The sequence below is a fragment of the Saccostrea echinata genome, unplaced genomic scaffold, assembly GCF_033153115.1.
Source record: "Saccostrea echinata isolate AGI-Se365-2 ecotype Australia unplaced genomic scaffold, CSIRO_AGI_Sech_v1 ptg000014l, whole genome shotgun sequence".
NCBI classification, from domain to species: Eukaryota; Metazoa; Mollusca; class Bivalvia; order Ostreida; family Ostreidae; genus Saccostrea; species Saccostrea echinata.
Window position 1 is genome coordinate 20,629,724 of NW_026889763.1, and position 23,397 is coordinate 20,653,120.

Below are 23,397 nucleotides of genomic sequence, written 5' to 3' on the forward strand. Positions count from 1 at the left end.
ATGTTAGGTCAGGTAGTCGGAACATTACGCAGTCAAATTCAGTATAAAAACATAGGTCTTACATATGTTTATGCGGAATTGGTACCCTTGGGAATTCCAATAGATTGTTAGAAGACCTGAAAATGGAAATATTTGTCTGGAAGTGAATAAAAGCCGATGCTTCTTTTTTTTTTTTTTTAAACTAATTGCACATATATGTGATTTGATTTTCGGGGTTGATTTTTTTTAAGTTAATGTTTGAATTTATATTTACTAAAACAATTCCCAACTGATATTTGATTCATATAATCTAGAATTACGTAATTTGAAATTTTATGATAAAATAAAAAAGTGAAGGCGGGAAAAACAGAGAGTTTTGTCCTCATTTTACCATTTGAATATCTGTGTTAAAAAAATGTAAGCAAGTGCATCGCACACAGATTTCCTCCACCCTCAGATAAATATAAATGTAGTTTACCATTTTAAACCTATTGCCAACAATTTTTGTTTGGACTTACAACAACCTCAATTGCACATTTCTGTTATCCTGGAAAATTTTAAAAAATCTTTCGATTTTCAAATGATTGTAACGATAAATCATATCTGGCAATCTAGGAAAAGGTATAGTTTTCTGTAATTGTATGTAAAAGTTCCTTTACAGTCAAACAGAGAACTAGGATGTACTGACTGGCATACCCCCCACCCCCCACCCCCCCAAAAAAAAATCAAAAAGACGAGTGAGAAAAGTGATGATTATTTTGATTTTAAATTAATTTAAATTATGAATTGATTATTCGAGACATCTGAAATAATATTATATTTTAAAGATTCAACTACACAAATAGGTGTAATAGTTATCTTCATTTCTTCGCGTTTGGTTCTTTGATGTATTTTGCATTGTTTACAGATCAATTTTGAACTTCAGGAAAAAGAATTGGTTTCCTTACAGTGATATTTTTTCAGAGTTAATTCCAAGAGATATAAAATACTTGCGTTTAAGCCTTGAAGAAAAATCTAAAAATGCCAAACATCTATCAGTTCTTATGTCATTGATGAATTCCTAATAATCATTATTCATATTTTATTGTCATTTTTTGACATTCAGTTTACGAAATTAAAGTGAAATTTTGTTTGTACTCTTAGAATATTTAACTTAATTCAATTTAATTTAATTTAATTTAATTATATTCAATGTACGAGTAATAATATTAGCTTGTAAAAAAAAATAATTTTCATCATTTCATTTTATTTATTGGTAATGTTTCCTCTTTCTTTATGAGAAATGCTAAACTGAATTAATGTATATATTTTTGTACTTAATTTTATTTTCAATATTCGTAAAGAAGAATTAAGAAAACAAGAATGAAATCATCCTGTAAATAAATATCTCCATTTCAATTAAAGAGGACTTGCAAGTCTTACTGTAAATCAATTTTTATCGGTAACAAAACACCTAGAATTTCCGTGAAGTTATAATGACATTATTGCATGTGACACCAAAGGCCGGGTTGGTAACACCTGATCAAGAACAGTCACGCGACCTTTACCGTCCATCGGTGTAGTTAGACTACGCTCTGGAAGCGGTAAGCATATCCAATATTTGTTTTTCCTATTTCTTTTAAGTTTGGTGTTTACTATCATTTACCGGTACACTCTTACCATAAAATATCTAGATATATGTTGAGAGGTTTATGCCACATATATACCTACAACTATTTTATGTTTTCATTCAACAATGTCATGTTTTTCAAATTATTTTTACTTACAGGATATAATAATTGATAAAATATTTCAAACAAGGGCTTTGAAGTATTTTATTTTTATAAAACATAATGCCAGAGTAAACTTCTTAATGTATTAAATAATTCATGTATGCTACCTAGTGTGAAAAAATTGTATCAAAGTGAAATTAACAAATTACACAAAAAATATTGAAATCTTTTTAAAATAAATAGTAAACAAAATATAAAATCGTAAAAATTAAATTCTTTTGTAATTGAAGTGTGTTTTAAATTCTGTCTCCAATTTTATAAAAATCTTCTACATATTGCTGCAAAAATTATGCAAATTATGTCATGAGAGATGACGTCGAAAACAGTGCATGCATTTTTAAACTGTTCTGCTGAGTAATCAACACATTATATAATTATATATATATATATATATATATATATATATATATATATATATATATATATATATATATATATATATATATATATATATATATATATATATATATATATATAATTTCCTTGACTTTTCTGAGAAAAAAAAATTAGCAAAACTCTTGGCGTTGAATTAAGTTGGGTAAAAACAAAACTTGACGCTATTTTTTCTGATTTTGTTAAGACTTTCAATGCAGATTTCTCGCTAAATGAAATTAAGACTTGATAAAGAATCCTAGATAAAACGTTTTGAAATATTTGGATGCTTTTAGTAGGTACCCTTGCTGATGAAGTCTAACATTATGTGGACTCTAATAGCGTGCTTATGTGCGTTGGCAATTTCCGGAACCAAATCCCAGTCATTCTCGGAGCGCAGTTTGAGGCCTGAGAGCGCCGTTCTCGTGCAGTCTTTCCGAAAGTACTTGGCAGGGGTAGAAAGAAAAAGACGAGACGAACTAGAGCGTAATGGAAGAGGTTAAGGACAGTTTGAAATTATATCCTTATATAATTCTCCAGGGCCAAAATTGATAAAATCTATAAACATTATGCTGCTTTCAGAGATAACCTTTTATTTAAATGAATTATGATTCCTTTGTAAATCATATACAACTAATTAATATGGTATCAAATTCAGATAACAAAAAGAAATTCTATGGATGTACATTTAAATGAAATGAATTTTTTTCCCGAAACAGCTACCTCCAACTCAACACAAAATCCAATGAGCAGTCTTCTCTGTACCGATAGGAAAGATTGCGGAAACATTATTCAAAACTTTGGTCTCTATCTGGATCCCAAATCAGCACTGCGCATGTGTAAAACTGGCCCAAAGGGTTCCCAGCGAATTCTTATTCAGAGTAATTACGATACTTCCCCATACTGCCAGTACCTGCAGTCCCACTTTAATATCTGTGAAAACAAGACGGCGGTAATGGAAATCGGGTGTCAGTTTACTTGTGAGAAATGCAAAGTTTGCGGTAAGGACTCACTCCTTTACTTATATAACCGCCAATTTAAACAAGTAGCTTCTGCTCTAAATCGCCAGATCTATAAGTTTTATTAATTTGCATAAGATTGTTAACAGATCTTTTTAATCTTACTGATTATGAAAAAAGTATTGATACTGTTGTTTTTTTGTGGTTGTTGCTGAGAGCTTTGTTATCAGCATTGGATTACATAATATTTTTGATTGGCTCTCTTACATTCAAATTACGATAAGTGATTGATGCAAATTTATAAAAACCTTGTTTATATTCCAATATCCATGTTAACAGTTTATGAATACATATTGGTTTTCATAAATTCAGATGACGACGAGTGTAAATGCAGCAAGTACTCCAAGGGAAAATATGTGGACGGACGCTACGTATGTAAATGTAACAAAGGATTCCGTGGGGACGGCTTCACCTGCCTCAGTAAGAGCAGTCATTTCTAACAGTTGTTCAAGACGAAAGATAAAAGCAAGCATTCCAATAATTAAAAAAAAAAATTTAAAAAACCTGTTAAGAAAAATTTACCATCATTCTATAGAAATGTCAGATAATCATCAAACAGAGTGACTTTACAGATATAGACGAATGTAAAGAGGGGTTAGACGATTGTCACGATACACGAGCCCATTGCACGGATCTGACGCCTTTCTGGAAATGTTACTGTAAGACAGGCTACAGTGGAGACGGGAAAACCTGTGAAGGTGAGCAGTGGGTTTTGTGTCAACTTTTGTGATTGCTTTTCTTGAAAAATTACCAAGTATGAATACTTCAAAAAGCTGGAAAAACATATATAAATTTGTGACCTGATCTGTAAAAAGTGAAGGTCAGATGAAGCTTTGTATTCTGAATATCTAATGCTTCTGTACCTCAGATGTGGACGAGTGTGCCAAGAAGGCGTTCGCTCCAAATAAAGAATGTGACGAGTATGCTAACTGTACAAACACAGTGGGCAGTTATTATTGTACCTGTAAAACGGGATTCACCGGAGATGGATACTTCTGCAACGGTCTGGAAAATACCTTATTTAAAATAATCATCTATCATTTTGGCCATATAAAAATGTAGATATTAAAACATTAAAGTTTTTATTTACAAAATCCATTTATTCTTATACATGCAAAAGAGAAAAAATTAATGTGTACATGTATTACAATTCTTTAGGTTGAATGAAAATAATAAAGATTGAGTATTATTTATACTTTCAAATTTCGAAAATATTTTATGTGCATAGGAAAGGTATATAAGCATTTTTATGTACTATGACCTTTATATTATGTAGATGAAGACGAATGTAGATTAGCAAAGGACTCGTGTGCTCGTGATTCCTCTGACAACAGGATAGCTCGCTGTACCAATACGTTTGGTTCCTATAAATGCTCCTGTCATGAAGGCTACAAGGACACGGGAAAATCTTCAGACGGACGGCAGTGTGTTGGTATGAGAAAATAAAGAGAAATGGGGGTAACAAGTCTAGCAATTAAAGAAATAACGTTCCTGGTCAATTATATAATTATATTAGAAAAGGACTGAAAACATATGTATTTAACAATTTGAATCAAGTCAATTTTGTACTGGATATCAGATTTGTTTGCCTTTCAGATCGTAATGAATGTACTGAAGGAGGTCACAATTGTCACAAGAACGGCTTCTGTAAGAACACCATTGGTTCCTTTACGTGTGGCTGTAACTCGGGATATGAAGGAGATGGAGTGCGCTGTGTTTGTGAGTATTTTTCATGAAGAATATTCCCAAAATTCTTATTAGACTTTGCAGTTTAGTAATGGTCAATTTTGCATTATACACTGTATAAGGATTGAATATATCTACTTGATTTCTACTTTCGGAATCATGTCATTTTCTTTCAGAAATGTAAAAGATTATAGAGATTTTGTTTCCAGCCGTAAAAACTGTTTATTTACTTTCATTTTGGACTGGTACTTTGCATAAAATGTAATCAGGAAGCATTGATAAATAGAAACACTTTTAAACGTCAGAAATTGTATGTTGTTTTGTTTCAATCCTTTAAGGGTCTAACCCATGTCTTCAACTCAACAACAATACCTGTGATTCTAACGCCGAGTGTATCGCTGATCTGGAGCATCATAATTACACCTGTCAATGTAATGAGGGATACAGGAGCACTGGCAGCAAGCCTGGAAGAAAATGTGACAGTAAGGAATCATTTTAAAACATTATCATAGAAAAAAAGAATATTATCCCTTTTCATTTCAATCATTTTTATCTTGTACTGCTGTCAAGATGTATAAAGATTTTGTAAAGTCAATGTTTTGGAATTCAAGTTGTGAAAATAGTTTATATATAATACTTCGTATATAACGTAAGATTTTTAGAGGCTATAATGTCTTTTTAAAGTTCGGATTATCAATATGTTTAAATTTTTACGTACTTTTATTTACATCGGATTCTTTAAAAGTTTAACTTTAATTGTTTTATTTATAATATCAGACATCAATGAGTGTCTGGAGGGAACCCATCAATGTGACAAGAGCAGGGTGAGAGCTACTTGTACGGATACAGTGGGCAGCTACAAATGTTCCTGTAACAGAGGCTGGGAGGGAACTGGTTCTCCAAACTGTACTGGTAAGTCTTATATCTCAATGATATCTCGTTAGAAAACAACTCGGGGGGGGGGGGGGTCTGGTCAAGCTTAGGCAGGTACATACTGTGCACAAGAAAGCAAGGAAACTGTTTTCAAGGAAGAAACTAATTATGAAGAACAGGAAAATAACATCTGTATTATTTTGCAGACGTGAATGAATGCTTCGATGATACACACAACTGTGTAGGGTTAGCTATGTGTGTGAATACTCCGGGATCCTTTAGATGTGAATGTCCCAAAGGTTACGCGTTGGCTGCAAACAAACGAAGTTGTGTTGGTGAGTGATGTCAACAAAATTGCAGTGAATACATTTTATACATCGATATTCATTCTAAGAACAAATTCAATAACATTGACTGTCTTGATTAGTATTTCATTAATACTTTTAAAAACTATTTTTTTTTCAGATATTAACGAGTGTGCTCTAGGTACAGATAATTGTCATAGTTTAGCGACCTGTAAGAACACAGTTGGTTCCTTTACCTGTACATGCAAAGTTGGCTATGAGGGATCAGGAACAGTGTGCAGAGGTATACGGCCATTTTCTTTTTATATTCTCTCAGGAAATTGTACAAATCTGGCACATTGTGGGTAGCTATACCTCATTTATGTATATTTTAAATTATTTAATGGACTTTTGAGCTTGAATACTGTTCGTTATATTTCATTTTGTTTTGTTGACAGACATAGACGAATGCAAACGAGGACTAGATAAATGTGACGCACGTGCCACCTGTATTAATACCCAAGGCTCCTACACATGTGCGTGTAGAACAGGATTTGCAGGAAATGGATTCAATTGTACAGGTAAGAATTTTACATGCAAGGCAAGTCATTTTTTTTATACAATAATAAATGATTGTTATAATAGTATAGAAACATCCTAAAATTATTTCATTTCTTAAGATTCTTGTAACTTCAAACGCATGTTATAAACGTCTTGATTATTTCTACAAATAAGAAGCTACATATTCCACATTTGACAAACTTATTCTTGCTGAACCTTGAGCATTATTACTGTTCATTATATTAACATTGATTATTTCTAAACAGATATTGATGAATGTAAACTGGGTACACACAAATGCAACAAGACATACACTACCTGTAAAAATACAATTGGATCGTATCGCTGTCAATGCAACACAGGATTTGAACCTGATGGAAATGATTGCAAAGGTAAAATATGACTGTTTGTTACATGAATGTAAATGTAAAATTAAACTACGTTTATTTTCAACCTGTTTTCCCTCCTGATATAATCTTTAATTAAAAAAAACTACTTTGTTAAAAAAATCTTTTCAATGTAATGATTTTGCAAGATATAGCAATATGAAAACATCATATTTACTATATCAGAATGCTTGTGTGTAAATCTGTTTATATATAGACAGCATGATAAAATTGTAGATATTAATGAATGTGGAAGAAACGTACATTCGTGTTCGAAGTACGCTTCTTGTCGGAACACGTGGGGTTCGTATCAATGTCAATGTCGAGTGGGATTCTCAGGAAATGGATGGAGCTGTAGAGGTATTGAATACCATCTTTGTTTATTGTGTTGTACGTCAAATGGTAAAGTTTTATAATTGTGAATAAAAGTGAAGATGTAAAGCTTTTTCTGTATATTCATCGGAATAGATTGCATATAAAAATATTTTACTTTTGACATATTCTGAAATGTGTTTTTTCCTTCCTAAACAGATGATGACGAATGTGCAAAAGGAACAGACACTTGTCCTGAACCAAAGGAAGGAGTGTGTACAAACACAATAGGATCATACAAATGCTCGTGTATCGCGGGATATGACTACAAAAATAATAAATGCATAGGTGACATACAAATCTATCTCTTTTCCATTAGTTGCTTTCGAAGTTTATGAAACAGAATCATAACCTTTTTTCATAAAAATATATGTCTGAAGGAAATGTTTGTATTTAGTATCTAAATATTTCAATTATTGACTTTTGCATTAAAAAAAACATGCATCGTTTAGAAAAACAGGATAAATATACTAAATGATTTGATATGCTTGGATCAAGCGTTGAAAATGAAAGAAAAATAAGAATTTGGTTACTATCTTTCAAACCATTCTAAACCCAGAACTAATGAAAATAATGGTAGTTGTCCGTGGCCGCAGTGGGTATTAAAGATCTTACCTTGTAAACCATTGTTCTATTATGACTTTTTATATGTCAAATGCATTCCTCCTAACAGATATCGATGAGTGTGTTCGAGGAAATCACAACTGCAAAGGACCGTCTCGCTGTAATAACACTATAGGATCGTTCAGATGCGAATGTCACACTGGGTATGAACTTAGGGGAGGGATATGTGTTGGTGAGTGTCAATATTAACACAATGTCTTTATATGTTACATGTAACATTTTTATTATTTTATCCTGTCATCTATTAGGATTATTCGATGTTTTGCTTATGGCTAATCCACCATTTTCCCTTGCTGATATTATTAGGAATCCTAATAGTGTATATAAAGTAAGATCAATTTGAAAGCAACTAATTTCATCTTATTTATATTTATTCATTTAACGTAAAATATTCCTCTGCTCTAAATTTCACTATTTTTTGATTTTCATCAACAACAATATCATTAGATTCAAATGGAAAATAGTTTGAAGTATGATGCGTTGCTTACTTTTTCAAAAATGAATATTATGTCTAATCATGATACGAAGAAAATTTGAGACAGTGAATAGAAAGATCAATGATTTTTTTTTATCTCAACATAAAATGAAAAATGTGAGATTGATATGAAAATGAAATTTAATATCATTCCTATTTGGTTCATATTAGAAAAAATAATGAAATGTTGCGTTTTAAATCAAAATATCACATTGTTTTCTGCTCTTGTAAAAAAAGTGCATCCATCTACAAGAGTCATCTTTCCATCTACAGGCATTATCTTTCTTCAAAATATTTTTCAGGGGGAAAAATTAATTGATTATAAAAGTTCTGCATCTAATACATGATAAATTCCTGTTAATCAAAAGAATTATATGTTAATAAATAGAAATATCTCATTTTAACTAAAGGAGCTGAATACATATGTTTTAAATAAACTGTTATAAGTAATTATTGAAGATATTTGTGATGGAAGATAGAAATCAATATTTGTAACATAGTTCAGAATTGATTGAATTGACTATATAGTGGTCCTCATTATCATACTCAAGTAAGATAATTCATTGGATTGCTTGGAATAATTTCCTTAGAAATTTATTTTTCTTATCAGAGGGACATAACACCTTAAATTCGTTTTATTGACAAATAATTTGACAATGAATTCATCAAACTTAGCACATTTTTTTCTGTAGTTTATTGAATAATGAATTAAGTTATGAAAAGATGAACTGTTTATTATTTAACCATTAAAAATTAAATTTGAGTCTGAAATAAGAGACTATCTAAGAAGAAATTTTTGTCTATATATAGATATTAATGAATGTGCAACAAAAAAAGACAACTGTGATAAAACTCCGGGATATTCTACTTGTACGAATACCGTTGGATCATACACATGTCAGTGTAATCCTGGATTTGAAGGCAACGGATTTGTTTGTAAAGGTAAATTCTATGCGCAAAATATCTACATTTATTTATAGATAAAACATTAATTTGCCTGTTAGATAACAATTCCATATGTCAAAATTTCGAGCATCAAGCGGAGTAGTTCTACCGACAGTACTCTGTTAATTTGTTTTTTTTAAATTCGAATCAATTAACTCAGCAGAAATTCTTGTCAATGTAGTGGAATGTAGTTAATAATGAATGTTTATGTTTCTAGCAAATATTGAAAAAACCTTGACAATTTGCAATATAAAATGGTCCTTTATCATTGTTCGTATTACAGAGGCCACATGGCAATATTTTAAATTTAAAATATGAATGAAAAATTTGAATTTGCGATAGTTTCAAGACTCATCGTGTCATCTATAAGGAACCGCAAAAATATCAATTTCATTATTATTATTTTTTCTCTTACCTTCACTTTTCAAAGGCTTAGAATGAAAAAGAGATTTTGGTTAAAATAGCAATACAGGAGTATCAGAATTATCTACGACGTAATCCGACTCATGGCAGACAAATCAAAAGTTGATTAGAAACGCGTATTTGAATTTACCGCCGATCGTGAAAAAAAGTTAAGCTATTGAATAGTTATGTCAAAGTATAATTATAGAGATAACTTGTTCTCTAACTTATTCCAGATATAAATGAATGTGACAGAGGTAGCGACAGATGTCATGACAAAGCTGACTGTGCCAACACAATCGGTTCCTATAACTGTACATGTATAACGGGATACGAGGGCGACGGATTTAATTGCAAAAGTAAAATTTTAGTGAATATAAAATGACTTAAGTTTCTAAATAATTAAAACATGCTGTAATAATGAAATATAACTATCAAAGAATCACACATTTTGTTAAGATATTGATGAGTGTGCAAGAGGGACACATACATGTGATAAAAGGACTTCCCCTAAACGAGCAACTTGCACAGATACGGCGGGGTCCTTTACCTGTAAATGTAACACTGGATTTGCTGGAGATGGGAAAGTTTGCCGAGGTAAAATATAAATATTGTACATTATAAGAGACTATTGCTAATTTTTACAAAGAAGTGTATTTTATTTATGAAATTCTTTGATATATATTTACTCATTAGTTGTAATCTTTTTGTAATTGAAAATCGAAATGTTTTAAATCCACTGTAAACAAAACGTGAAGGGGTCTTACATGTATATACATATAGTTGAATATAGCAAAAGATCCATTAATAAGACTAAAAGAAAAAGATAGATATATCTTCTAAATTGTTTCTCTCATTTTAGTCTCTATCATCATGTAACATCAAAATATTTTTCTTCTTTTTACGATGAAAATAAAGGTCATTTAATTTATTTCACTCAAAGAATAAACATAGCAGACCTTTACTATTCTTAGTCTTGAACTGAAAGTAGATTTTTTTTAATAAATGTTCATTATAAACAAAAGGACTTCGGTCCTTCGGGTGAGACCGTATAAACCGAGGTCGCGTGTCGCAGTAGGTGCTGGCACGAAAAAGATTCCTCACTGCTCAATGGCCCTGAGTGCCGAGCAAAGGTCAAAATTTGCAGCTCTCCACCGGCAAGTGGTGGCGTCTCCATATGAGTAAAAAAATTCTGGAGAGGGACGTTAAACAACTAACAAACAATCAAAAATAAACTGTATAAATAGATTTAAGATAAGTTATGTATAGTTTGTTTTAAAGTAGACAGTCTTGATTATACCTGTGCCTTAACTGTTCCTTCAAAATACGCAAAATTGCAAACTAATTCTGTTATCTTCTCATGCAAAAAAATCTTTTTAAAGATATTGATGAATGTGACAAAAATACACACAACTGTCATCGCCCACATGCTGAATGTTCCAATACGATAGGAAGCTTCACTTGCAAATGTAAGAAAGGATTCCGAGGGGATGGATTCACATGTAAAGGTAAGAATATATATAAAACAAAGAGAGAGAGAGAGAGAGAGAGAGAGAAAGAGAGAGATCGGTTATAATCAGAAATTTGCAATGTGAAACTATAAAGGAATTTCTTCTTTATTGGTTATATCTCTATCTAAAATATTTGTAATGATTCTTTATGCTATACGTTATACAGATTAGATTCCGTTTGAGGAACATCTTTAGATTTTATTAGCTTCTTAATTTGCATTGTTTCACAGATATTGATGAATGTAAAGAGAACACACATAATTGTCACAGACCCCACGCCATGTGTGACAATACTATAGGTTCCTTTACATGTAAATGTAAGTCTGGATATAGAGGGGATGGATTCACGTGTTCACGTAAGTATCTTTATTTTTTATCCATTCATTTTAATTGTTGACAACTCTCTGAAGGAAATACCTGTATATATACTATACTTTATAAAATTACACGAATTCAAAAATTTCTAAAACAAAAAGTTCTGAATAATCGCCCAACTAGTTTTGGATGTATGTTGGGCTACTTTATGCAGTAAAAGTCAAACGATAAAATTGATTGACAGTATCATGAATCCTTGAAGTAAAGGTAATCGTAAAATAAACATTTCAAAGATTTTTATTCTTGGTTTGAAAAAATTACGCTTATGAAATAATAAATAAGAAGTAAATAAGTTAATTAATCGGTAAGTCAAGACAGTGTAATCATTTTTTAAAGAAATATCTTCTGTTGCTCTACTCTCTATTTTGATATACTGCCAAGAATCTTTTTTTCCCGATAATTCTGATATCAATTTTGCCATGTCGATTATTCCTCGTATACCCGCAATAAAATTTTCACATTATGCCAGTATTTAACGTTAAGGATGATATTACAGCTCAAAACAGTCCACCAGTTATGTCATAAAATCACTGCATTAAAAACATCATTCAACATTTTTACAAGATAATAGCAAAAATTAGAAATAAACTACTTTTCATAATTTTACAGCCGTTAAACATTGCCTGGAAGGTACAGATGATTGTAGTAAATACGCCAAATGTACAGATCTTGCTAAAGGAGGAGATTACAAATGTGATTGTAACTTCGGTTTCTTTGGCGGTGGAAAAACATGTACTGGTAAGATCCAGTTTTCAAGAGCTTTTTTATACTCATAAATCCCACAAAATGTTTTCTTTCCTTCCTTTCTGGTTTATCTTACCCTTAAAGTCCACAAAATCGATTTTTCACTCATCATTTAAAATCCTTCATAAAAATATTGATATACTAATACTCTTATAAGTCTTTAGTGAAGATAGTAATTTAATACATTCTTACTTTCTACTCCTTTTAAATATATAAATTGATTGTCTCGGTTAATGTACATTACCTGCGGAACTTAAGCAAATTGTCTTTGTATTTATTTCTGTAGCTGTAGTGCAGTTCGACTTTAAAGATATATTTCAATATTTTGACATGTGTAAAAACTTTGTTTAACTCAAATAATCTGTGTTTTTTTCTCTTCAAGGAAGTCGAGGAAAACGCTTTCTTGTTCTCTTCATGAAAAATATAATGGATCCCACGCAAACAAGTCCTGGTCCAAAGCACGCACAGATTTACATTGCATCCGTAGATAAGACAGACCTCAAAGTTACTACATCTGCCAGCTTGTCTTCCAAGTTAAAGACCAAGATAGACAGGAGAGAATCTATGAAATCAAATTCTGAGAAGATACTCACCATACCCTTTGAAATTCGAGTAAACGATTTCCAAGTAGAAAACAGGGGAATTATAGTGGAAACGACTAAAACTACTTCGGTATTCGCCCTGAATCATGACGGTTATACATCTGACAGCACTCTTATCCTGCCAATAGACAGACTGGGGACTAAGTATATAGTGCCAACAACAGTACCTTACGATAGCCGCCACTCTGACTACAACAGCCAAATAGCCTTTGCAGCAGTTGAAGATCGAACACGTGTAACAGTTGTTCTAAAGCTTCCTATAGGACAATCCATAAGTTATCTTGGTAAGAGGTATACGGACGGGGGCAGAATCATTGTAAATTTGAACAAATATCAAACCTTCCAGCTTTCACATAATGGCGATCTGACTGGAACCAGAATTTCTTCAAGTAAGATTGTTGCAGTTTTCTCTGGAAATCGATGTAACAAACTGAATCGATTCGGCTTCTGTAGTCATTTGGTGGAGCAAATCCCTCCAGTGGAAAGCCTGGATACAACCTATGTGGTTCCTCCACATGTGGAGAGAAGTGGAACTCATGTCAAAGTGGTGGCTGCTCACACTGGGTCCACAACCTTCTCTTACTCTGTAGACACATCCAAAAATACAACAACTATAGGCACATATGGTAACTTTGATAAAATTGTTACTGGTAAACAAGCGGTTGTTATCGAAGCTAAGCGACAGGTGCTTGTTTTGAGTTTTGGTCTTGGAGCATTTAGGTCAAGGAACGGAGATCCCTATATGACAATGGTCCCTGGTGTTAACCAGTATGTTCATCAGTACCACATCGCTGTGCCAGATGGATTTGATAAAAACTATATTGCTATAATTGTGAAGAAAAGTTCAAAGAAAAACTTGCGAATGGACAATGCCATCATTAGTTCCTCGGACATCGTGTCTGAGAGTTCTGTCAGAGTCGGAGGCACAGAGTATATCGCAATGGCTGTCAGTACCACTAAAGGTGTGCACCGAGTAGAGACCACAGACAAATCCCTATTTGGTCTTATGGTTTATGGTCACGGGCGTGATGATGGATACGGTTTCGCTGCTAACATTCTTGGTCCTGGGAAAATCTAAAAATAAAGCATTCTCTGACTTCTCATATGTCAACATTTTATTTTAATGACCTTTTTAAACTGGCAATGAATAAATCTTCCAAATTCATTTTTTTAAAGGATCCTTTCTTTACCTGTACTTTGCTTGCGATAAATGGAAAGGTTGTTTTGTCAACTTATCCTAAAGCTCTTTTGAACTCGTTTCTGATCAAAGAGGCTGTCCACTTGACATCTTTTCGAAAATCTTTTCAAATTTTAAACGTCCAGAGTTAGTGGGCAGTTTCTACCAAACTTCCTCAAAGTACCTCTAGATGATAATTCAATATTTTTAAAATAAAGAGCTGATCCTTTCTCTCTCTCGAGGTATTAAGAAAAAATAAAATATCTTTGGGTTATTTGGAATTTCTGTAAAAATTCGACCCAAAAAAGTAAAAAGAGAGAAAGAGAGACAGAGAAGGCTCCCTAATGACTTTTGATTCAAAATTATTTAAATTATTACCCCTAAAGTCTTGGTGATGCTAGAGTAAGGAAATATATTATAACTTTGAAATCTTGGTGATGAAATATATGGAGATAACGAACAATATTCAGGCTCAAAAGTAAATCAAACAATACAAATTTTGGAGCAGAGCAAACACGGACCTCTACGTGGGATCACGTACCAAGGAGGAGTGAGCATCCCCTAAGAACCGGTCACACCCGTTGTATGCTCCTTGTCATGATCGTGAAATAACGGGAAAATCCGTCGACAATTCAGTGTGATGCTATGATGAGGAAAGAAATTATAACTTTAAAATATGAGGGAAGAATCTACAAGTAACCTAAATCTAAGTATAAATGTATCTATGCGAATGAACTACATATTAAAACGCATAAGGGCTATGTCTATCGTAAAGAAGAATTAAAAACTTGTTTTCTAATACAAACTTGATTTCTAATACAAACTTGGTACGCAGGACATATTTTGACGTCATATTATAACGTCCTGGTTCTGCACTACCCAAGGATATAAGGAACATCAACTAAACAGCACAAGGACATACCCTATTCTATTTTACAGAAAGAAGGTATAAATAGAAGCAAAATATTCCGAGGATTTATGATATTGATGTGCAAATGTCGACAGTGCAATTGTTAAGTTACAATTCGTAAAGTTTTGAGTTAAAACCGTGTAAAAATTCATAGTCCAGTGTAAATTTTTATCAAACGAGAAAGTGCATAGGATTTATGCAGAATTTTTTATTAATTTTTAGAATATTCTTCTTAATGTTAAACATATTTATTTTAAACGAAATAGAATATGCACTTGCGCCGACGCTGTTTGTTGATGTGTTTTATTACCTTGAGTGGTAAAGAATAATGACGTCATAATGTGCACAACCTTTAACATGTTGCGGATACTAAGTATGTATAAGAAGTATATTAAAACGTTATCTATATTTTTTAGTTTATTTGCATGAAAACGCCTATACCTAGCTATTACCCAGTCGCGTCATTATAACTCTCTTGGAAAATTTTAGGGACACAATTAGTTGTATTTATTAATTTGTAAGCATCTGCGTGTGGTAAAGATATGAGTAAAAAATGAAAGTAGCTAACAGTGATTGATTTCAAAATACTATATACTGGTACAATCGAATCTGAGAACAAGACATGAAACCAAGACCCCTTAAAATTCTTGAGGTGAAATCAGGTGCCTAGGATGAGTAAGCATCCCTCTTCGACCGGTCATACCCGCTGCAAGCCCTATGTAAACGAGGTAAAATATTGACAAACAAGTTGATGAAACAAGAATATCAGCAGTCTCGTTTAAAGTCATTATTTCGTAAGTTCTATGGTCGATACAATGACCTTGTCAGCAAATACAATTTATCATTGAGTCAAATGCTGACTGACGTTTTTCATATTAATTGCTAGGCCATTATTTACACACTGAATTGTCGACGGATTTTTCCGTTATTTCCCGATCATGACAAGGAGCACACGGCGGGTGTGACCGGTTGGCAGGGGATGCTCACTCCTCCATGGCACCTGATCCCATCTTTGATGTTTTGGACGGCCGTGTTTGCTCTGCACTTATTTTGTAATTTTTAATGGACTTTTGCGCTTGAATACTGTTCGTTATCTCCACATATTTCATGTATTGATCGGGTAGACGGAATAATAATTAAATTAAATATAAAACAAAGTCAGACAACATAATATATTAAATATGTCAAATCATAATACGAACTCATGATAGGTTATACAAGTGATGTTGAAATATTTCTACATAAAAAAAAGCGTTAAGAATGAAAAAGCTGCTATACAGTTTATATGTGGTTTGGTCATAATCGTCTATTGTCAGTAAAACATCCAAATATGAAGTGGTTGTAACAGAATCTGTTATTCCCTTTATTTTGGGTTGATTGGGAGTCGAAATATGGTGTTTTTGAAACTCATTGCTAATGGGCGTGTGAGCAATCAAAATAAGATGTAAAAAAAAAATTACACGAAAATTATCTTAGTATATGTTATTTTAATGTATGAAAAGAAAAGCGCCGTTACAATTCATATTTATATCATATTTATATGCAAGAAACTTAGATTGTATGCATAAAAGTTTTTTTTCTGAATTAGATGGAAAGATGAAGATAACAAATGCCTACAAATTATTCTCCGAAGAAATTTTATAGTCTATATATGTCACAATATTATGCAAGCTTCCGTAGAGAGTGTTTATTCTATGGTTAAATTACGAATTCTTCAGGTAGAATTTGGACACAACAAGGCAAGAGAGATTTGCAACTGATATTTTTTTCCTTTTAACAGCAGGACATTGATCAGTCACTTTAATTTTAAAGCATTTGAATATTTTTAGTGTATAAAATCAAGTCCGTAAGGTAAGGCGCGTTTAAAATGGGGAATTTTATAAGAGAGATAATGTAAATGAATTAAAAAAAAAACAACTTTGATTTATTTGTTTTCCAGACTCCAGTTAATTATTAAAATTGAGAGAAAAACATCTAAAAATAATATTTCCTTGAGCAGAGTGAATTGAGGAAATTTGATAAAGTATTCTATTTTCCCTTTCTATGCCTCCATGTTTGCTTCATGATAGGTTTTAAAACAGGCATAATGTAAAGTGCTTATTTGCAAAATATCACAACTTTAGTTTTGTCTTGTTTTTCTGTTCTTTTTTTTTAAATAAAGGACCACATTATGCCATTACCATTTCTTTCCTTTCGTATGGTACAAATAATCAAAACAAACTGATGTTTGACGTTTTTTTAATTTAATACAACTCTAACAAAGAGTAAATAAATGGTTTACTCGTACCAGACATAGGTGTTTCTCCGTACAATATTGCTCTGAAACTTCCTTTTTACCCACTGATGTTCATCAAGAAATACTTGATTACAAGTGATGATGAAACCACTGTAAACTTGACCAAAGTAATCAAAATTTTTGACCAAATGCAAAGATATGTCATTTTATTAGCTTAAATATTGAACCTCTTAATTTTAATTAATTGGCATGTTTAAATTACTTTTATTTTGTACATCTGATTCTCTTTCGCTCAGAAAGAGATAGAAATATATTTGGATATGAGTTTTGAAAAGGTGATATTTTACTTCATTAGTCTTTCGAGTATAATTACATTGTTGCGTGTGAAAATACACGCCTGATTGGGAGCAGATGGCGATGTAGAAGACACAACACTATAGCTTTAATTGAGTGTGAAATTGAAAGCGGTGAGTACAATTTTTTCAATTAACAAGTGGTAAATTGGTTGTATTGATTTGCAATTAAATTGACGAATGAATTTTTAAAGCGTTAGCAAGGGTTTTACCATATCAGCCGGCCATGGTTAGATTTATGTGCGCCATATTTAAACGAGATATGTAAAACATAGCGGCCGCCATGAATATACTTTTATTGCGTTTCCAGTATTGACACCTACATTCTAATTTATTATGTAGTTAATTATGTTTTGACTATGTGGCTTGTACCTTTTCGGGAGAGAGAGAGAGAGAGAGAGAGAGAGAGAGAGAGAGAGAGAGAGATTGTATACCTATTGATATATAGAAAGAGTGTACAAGCCATATAAACAAACGAATTGAGTAGACTACATTACTGAGCTTGCATACTTTCATTCTTTTTACACATCAATAAATATTTAAATTAATAAACCAAGATCCAAGAAGTTGTGTGTATAAAGGATGTCTCATAATTAACAAACATACGAACCAGGTGTCTGGGGTCACAGAGAGTTACCTTTCAAAATGTTTTGTCCCTTTTTGATCTACCCATTTTTGCTTTTGTATTTTTTTAAGCCTTTTTCTTCAGAAATCGTAGAATAAAGGTCTCTCTTCTAACGAAATGTCGTTCAGCAAGTCAAAGTTTAACAATTATCTTCCGTTGGTATGAAAAGTCGCGTGTTGCAATTCTTAGCACTGTCAAGCTTTTATGAGCATAGAAAAAAAGATGATACATACAATAGAGTTATACCAGATTTATTATTCCTTTGCAACAGAATTGGAAGGGATATAGTAACAAACTTAATAAATGCATTACTGAGTTTTTTTTAACTAAATTGGACAAAAAATGTTGCCATGATTACTAACAAGATTCGGCGACATTCTCTCAAAACGCACATCCTCGCAATCTTTGGTCAGTCAATAAATCTTTGTACAATTGTAGACTACGCTTAGCAACATTTTTATATTCCCATGAAGAAGAATTTATTCAAAAACTTCTACATGAAAAGAGGAAAACACTCCTTCAACTCGACACAAGAAATGTCGACGACGTTTAATCAATTAACAATAGTTATTTCCATTTATACGTCAACTTGATTTATCTCAGTGAACTTGAAATAAAAGATACCACTGAGTCAGATACACATCTGATTCCTGATTGGATTTTACTGACTTTAGACGACAAAGCTCAACGAATCACTTAATTGTATGACGAACGTGATGACTTCATCTTTTCCATCGTCAACTTTCCTTATTTATGTAGTAATATTTTGTTTTCACCTGGTTATGGTGTTTATGTCTTACAACTAATTCGATACTCAAGAGCATGTTCTGAGTACGATTAGTTTTTAAACCCAGTCAGGCTACTCACTCATATGTTGAAGTTGCAAGATTTCAAAACTTCGTTTAATGTCAGCATTTCGTAGATTCTTTGGTCGTTAAAATGAGTTTATTAGCAAATATATCTCATTAATGGGTCATATTTTTGCTGACTTGATTCATAACAATTATTAGACCTTTGTTTTATACTGAATTTGAATAGAGACTGTTGCGTCTAAGTGATCAATACCTAGGGCTCACGGCGGGTGTGACCGATCAGCAGGGCATGCTGACTCCTCACTTAATCCCACCTCTGGAATATCAAGGGGTCCGTGTTTGAGCCATGTTAAATGATCTGTATTGTTTGAGGTTTTCGCTATTCGTTATCTTCACACATTTTTATTCTGCATTTTTTTTATTTCAATTCTTAGTTTTATTATGGTAAATAAAAATATTTGTGTATGAGCATGAATTCATGATTTCGATCGCATTTCGCTTTTCTGCAGTTTCCTCCAAGTGGTCTAAATTTTCAGATGTGGAGAACCCTCGCCATTATCGATAGTACAATTTTATGTACGTCTCTTGTATGAATGCCGTAATTATAAATATATTTGCCTTTACCCAAGTTAAACTTTTCATAGGTATAGAGTTCAAGCCTGTATGATGTGGACAGGGACAGTGTGTATGTCAATGCTGGTTATATATGGAGCAGTAACTCATGGAAGCAACCTTCTCAAGCATTCCATGTGGAAAAGGCGAGGTAATATACTTAAGATAGGACAACATTTAAATCATTTATGATTTATATTCAACAATCTTCAAATTTAAAAGACCTTATGTATATCAGCTTACAAGAAATGTACATTATTTTAAACATAATAAGAATTACATTATTTTAAAATTTGATTGTATACACTTAAAAGCAATATATTTATTTCAATTATTAGAATATACAGCAAATGTAGGATTCCTTAATGAACACATACAAATACCAACAATTTTCTTCAAAAAACCGAACGCAAAACCTCATCTGGGATGTAATGAGTCACATTCAATATAATTTTCGAATATATTTGAATACGCATGAAGTATATAAGAATTTGAATTTTTTAAAATGTCTTCGTTATCAGGAGTCCCGAGTTCGATTCTCGTTCGCCAAGCCGCGTCAAACTTATGATATAAACATAGGTAGTAAGTGTTCCTTCGCCAAGAGCCCGGCACTAGAAGCCTTCGGATGAGACATTTGAAACCCGAGGCCCGTGTCACGGTAGGTGTTGGCTAGCTGCAATAATGTAGCCCTCTCTGATTTTTTTAATCTGATATTTTCTGGAGAGGGATACAATTCCACAGTGTCCCCGTAATGGTGCAAATATATTTTTGAGATACGGGCGACTGCAGGCAAAAAATGTTTTCACATACAACTTACTTCCAATAACACGAAATTTTTATTCACTGTCAACAACATAGCCGTTTATACACAAAAACCAGATAAAATAAATCTGCGTTTTTATCAGTCCTTCTCCTCAGCAGCCATTACAGTTCTCGCGTGATGTACTAAAACTTATGCTTGAAATTAAGAAAAACTAGGCAAATGCTCTGTTGATAAATGATTGTATTATATGGTATCACTAAACATCGATAAATAAAACCATTTTCGTAAACAACGATATTTATGCTTAAAATAAGGATATTCCTAATACATAATACATAAGATCCGCTCCCTAGAATTCGAATTCTCATTGGCTGTCACAAAAAAAAATAATATTGATCAAGGTCAGTAAACATGGTGGATAAATTCAAGTTGTGATGTTGACATACACGAAAAATAACCGATATATGAATTGTTCTGTATACCTTTGGATCGATTTATGTCTTGCATAACTACATTTTTAGAGTGCAGGTAAGAAGTGTTAGTAAAATAGGCATTTACTGACAATTTGATCCGCAATCTGTGAGGGAGTGAATCTCGCACCATTACGGAGATTCTAAGGAGTTGTAGCCCCCCCCCCCCCCCTCCAAAAAAAAAAGGGGGGGGGGAGAGGGCTACATTATTGCAGCTAGGTGTTGGCACATTAAAGAACCCCCACTGCTCAATGGCCCGGAGCGCCGAGTATAGGTGTAAATTTGGAGTACCTCATCCACAAAGGCCGGTAACGTACTATGTTAACTTTTACGTAATCACTATATGATACAAAAAAGGAAAAAAAAAGAACCAATGTCAGCCTAAATTTACACAGGGGCGATATCCCAAACACTCCTGTTCCTATAGAAAACACCATGTAGCCACTAAAATAACAACTGGAAACATACCACAATGATTATTCTTTAATGAAAACATAACCTGATTCATTTATGTAGCGTTGAAGTTGAGTTACTAGTATACAAACTCGATATCCAGTCGCGCGAGTCGATGTATTTTAAATCTCCCACTGCAACAAGGTAAACTTTTCTCATTAACAGCAGTTTTGAAGTTTTTCCAAAGGTAAACTTTTCTCATTAACACCAGTTTTGAAGTTTTTCCAATGCTGGAAAATGCAAACTATAAACTCAGCCTTCACAAAAACCATCTTTTTCTTTTGATATTTGCAATTAAAACCATTTCTCCGATTTGAAGGATTACGGTGGCTTTTTTCGCACACAGTTAGATTAGAGCCAAGAACAGACGAAATTTTGGAAAATCCCACGCAACTTAGGAGGCGGAAAGTGATTAGTCAAAGCTGTTCTATAAAAACATTGTTGACCAATCGCATCCCGCGTTAAATCTTGGATCCAATGTGGAGCGAATTTAGTAGACGACTTCAACTACATCAACTTGCATGAAAGGAAATCGGGTTTGTGAAACACGACTAAAGCAATTCATAAATAATCTTGATGATATTTTTATTAAAGAATAATTATTGTTAAATGATTCCAATTTTTATTCCACTAGCTGCTAATTATTTTATTGAGGATACGGAGTGTTTTTGTGATCGACCCCGTGTAAATTTGGGCTGAAGTTGGTTACCTTTTCCTTTTTTATATATAGTGCCTTCATCGGCATATGGTGACGTCTTTATATGAGTAAAACATTTGAATGGGACGAAAAACAATATACAATCGATCAGTAAATCCCAATAGTTATTGTCGTTTTCGTATCATTTTGTACTCTTTCCTGATAAAGTTCGAAGGGATACATCAATGCGTTTCAAAGCTTGTGAGTGGGTACGTGAGTTCGTGCATAACGAAGAAATTTACACCGGAATCGGTGTATTTTTTTTCTCTTGTGAAAACCTGATCCTCTTGGCTATTCCTTTGTTTAGTTAGTTTGTTGTTTTACGTCCCTCTGGAGAATGACTCACTCTTATGGAGACGCCACCACTTGCACGTGATTGACTACAAATTTTGGCCTTTACTCGGCACTCAGGGCAATTGAGCAGTGAGGAATCATTTTCGTGCCAGCACTTACTACACGGGGCCTCAGTTTATACGGTCTCATCCGAAAGACCGGTCTTCACGCCCCGCAGTGGGATTCGAAACCACGACGTAACGACCTTCAACCGCGACTCTAGAGCTAACGCTCTAACCATTGAACCACGCAGTGTCCTTGTTAAAAATTATATATATTTTGATGAATTATTTTTTTTTATTAACACTTCATCTTTCTTAACAATATCCTCAGATGAATAAACGAATAACAAAATAACTTATCTTATTCAGGGTAAATGTTATATAGAAAGTTTAGGGTCTTCCGACTCCCTTCCTAAGACTTTACAGTTTTCTTTCTGTTTCATGTATATAAAGTTCCCAGAAATTATTTATAATTTTTTTCATAAAATGTTTTATCAAGGTATTCTAAAAATAGAATATTTTGTACATGTAGTTTGAAATCGGTTTCTTGTCAAATGACAATACCTGTCACTTTCTTATTTTATATGCAATTTTCATCTATAACTTACCGTTTTCATTGTGTACTTTCGATTCATTGCTAAAGTTCAAAATGTGTGCTTTTGAAAAAAAATCGACAAAGGGAATGAGTTGGTATGGGTTGCAATGAAACCCTTTTTTCTACTCTTACTCTCATTTTTACTGAACAAATATAAAGGCTTCTTTGATCTATGAATGTTGGTTTTCTGGACCTACAAACTCTTTTCCTTAACTAAATTCCTCTTTTTTTATATTTTATATCACACAATAGGAAGAAGACGGGAAAATACTCGATGTTTCAGAAATATCACCTGACTTAACAATCCCTTCTTTATACATAGCTTAAATAGGCTTTTTATTTCCCCGTTATTAGCAGACCTTTTTTGTATTCATATG

At 32.8% G+C, this 23,397-nt stretch overlaps 1 protein-coding gene across 1 annotated transcript in view; it reads left to right on the plus strand.

Annotated features, from left to right (window-relative positions):
* Window positions 1–1,454: 1,454 nt before the first annotated feature.
* The window catches only part of LOC133186587 (fibrillin-1-like), a 50,580-nt gene continuing 28,637 nt past the window's right edge, over window positions 1,455–23,397 (plus strand). Inside the window, exons 1-25 of the mRNA XM_061321815.1 lie at window positions 1,455–1,490; window positions 1,542–1,562; window positions 2,423–2,621; window positions 2,843–3,124; window positions 3,455–3,562; window positions 3,715–3,840; window positions 4,011–4,145; window positions 4,419–4,574; window positions 4,739–4,861; window positions 5,167–5,310; window positions 5,606–5,740; window positions 5,908–6,036; window positions 6,167–6,289; window positions 6,444–6,566; window positions 6,813–6,938; window positions 7,170–7,292; window positions 7,464–7,592; window positions 7,978–8,100; window positions 9,214–9,345; window positions 9,987–10,109; window positions 10,210–10,347; window positions 11,133–11,258; window positions 11,492–11,617; window positions 12,246–12,374; window positions 12,763–14,058. Of these exons, the coding sequence (XP_061177799.1) occupies window positions 1,455–1,490; window positions 1,542–1,562; window positions 2,423–2,621; window positions 2,843–3,124; window positions 3,455–3,562; window positions 3,715–3,840; window positions 4,011–4,145; window positions 4,419–4,574; window positions 4,739–4,861; window positions 5,167–5,310; window positions 5,606–5,740; window positions 5,908–6,036; window positions 6,167–6,289; window positions 6,444–6,566; window positions 6,813–6,938; window positions 7,170–7,292; window positions 7,464–7,592; window positions 7,978–8,100; window positions 9,214–9,345; window positions 9,987–10,109; window positions 10,210–10,347; window positions 11,133–11,258; window positions 11,492–11,617; window positions 12,246–12,374; window positions 12,763–14,058 (4,411 nt within the window). The remainder of the gene's footprint in view (window positions 1,491–1,541; window positions 1,563–2,422; window positions 2,622–2,842; window positions 3,125–3,454; window positions 3,563–3,714; window positions 3,841–4,010; window positions 4,146–4,418; window positions 4,575–4,738; window positions 4,862–5,166; window positions 5,311–5,605; window positions 5,741–5,907; window positions 6,037–6,166; window positions 6,290–6,443; window positions 6,567–6,812; window positions 6,939–7,169; window positions 7,293–7,463; window positions 7,593–7,977; window positions 8,101–9,213; window positions 9,346–9,986; window positions 10,110–10,209; window positions 10,348–11,132; window positions 11,259–11,491; window positions 11,618–12,245; window positions 12,375–12,762; window positions 14,059–23,397) is intronic.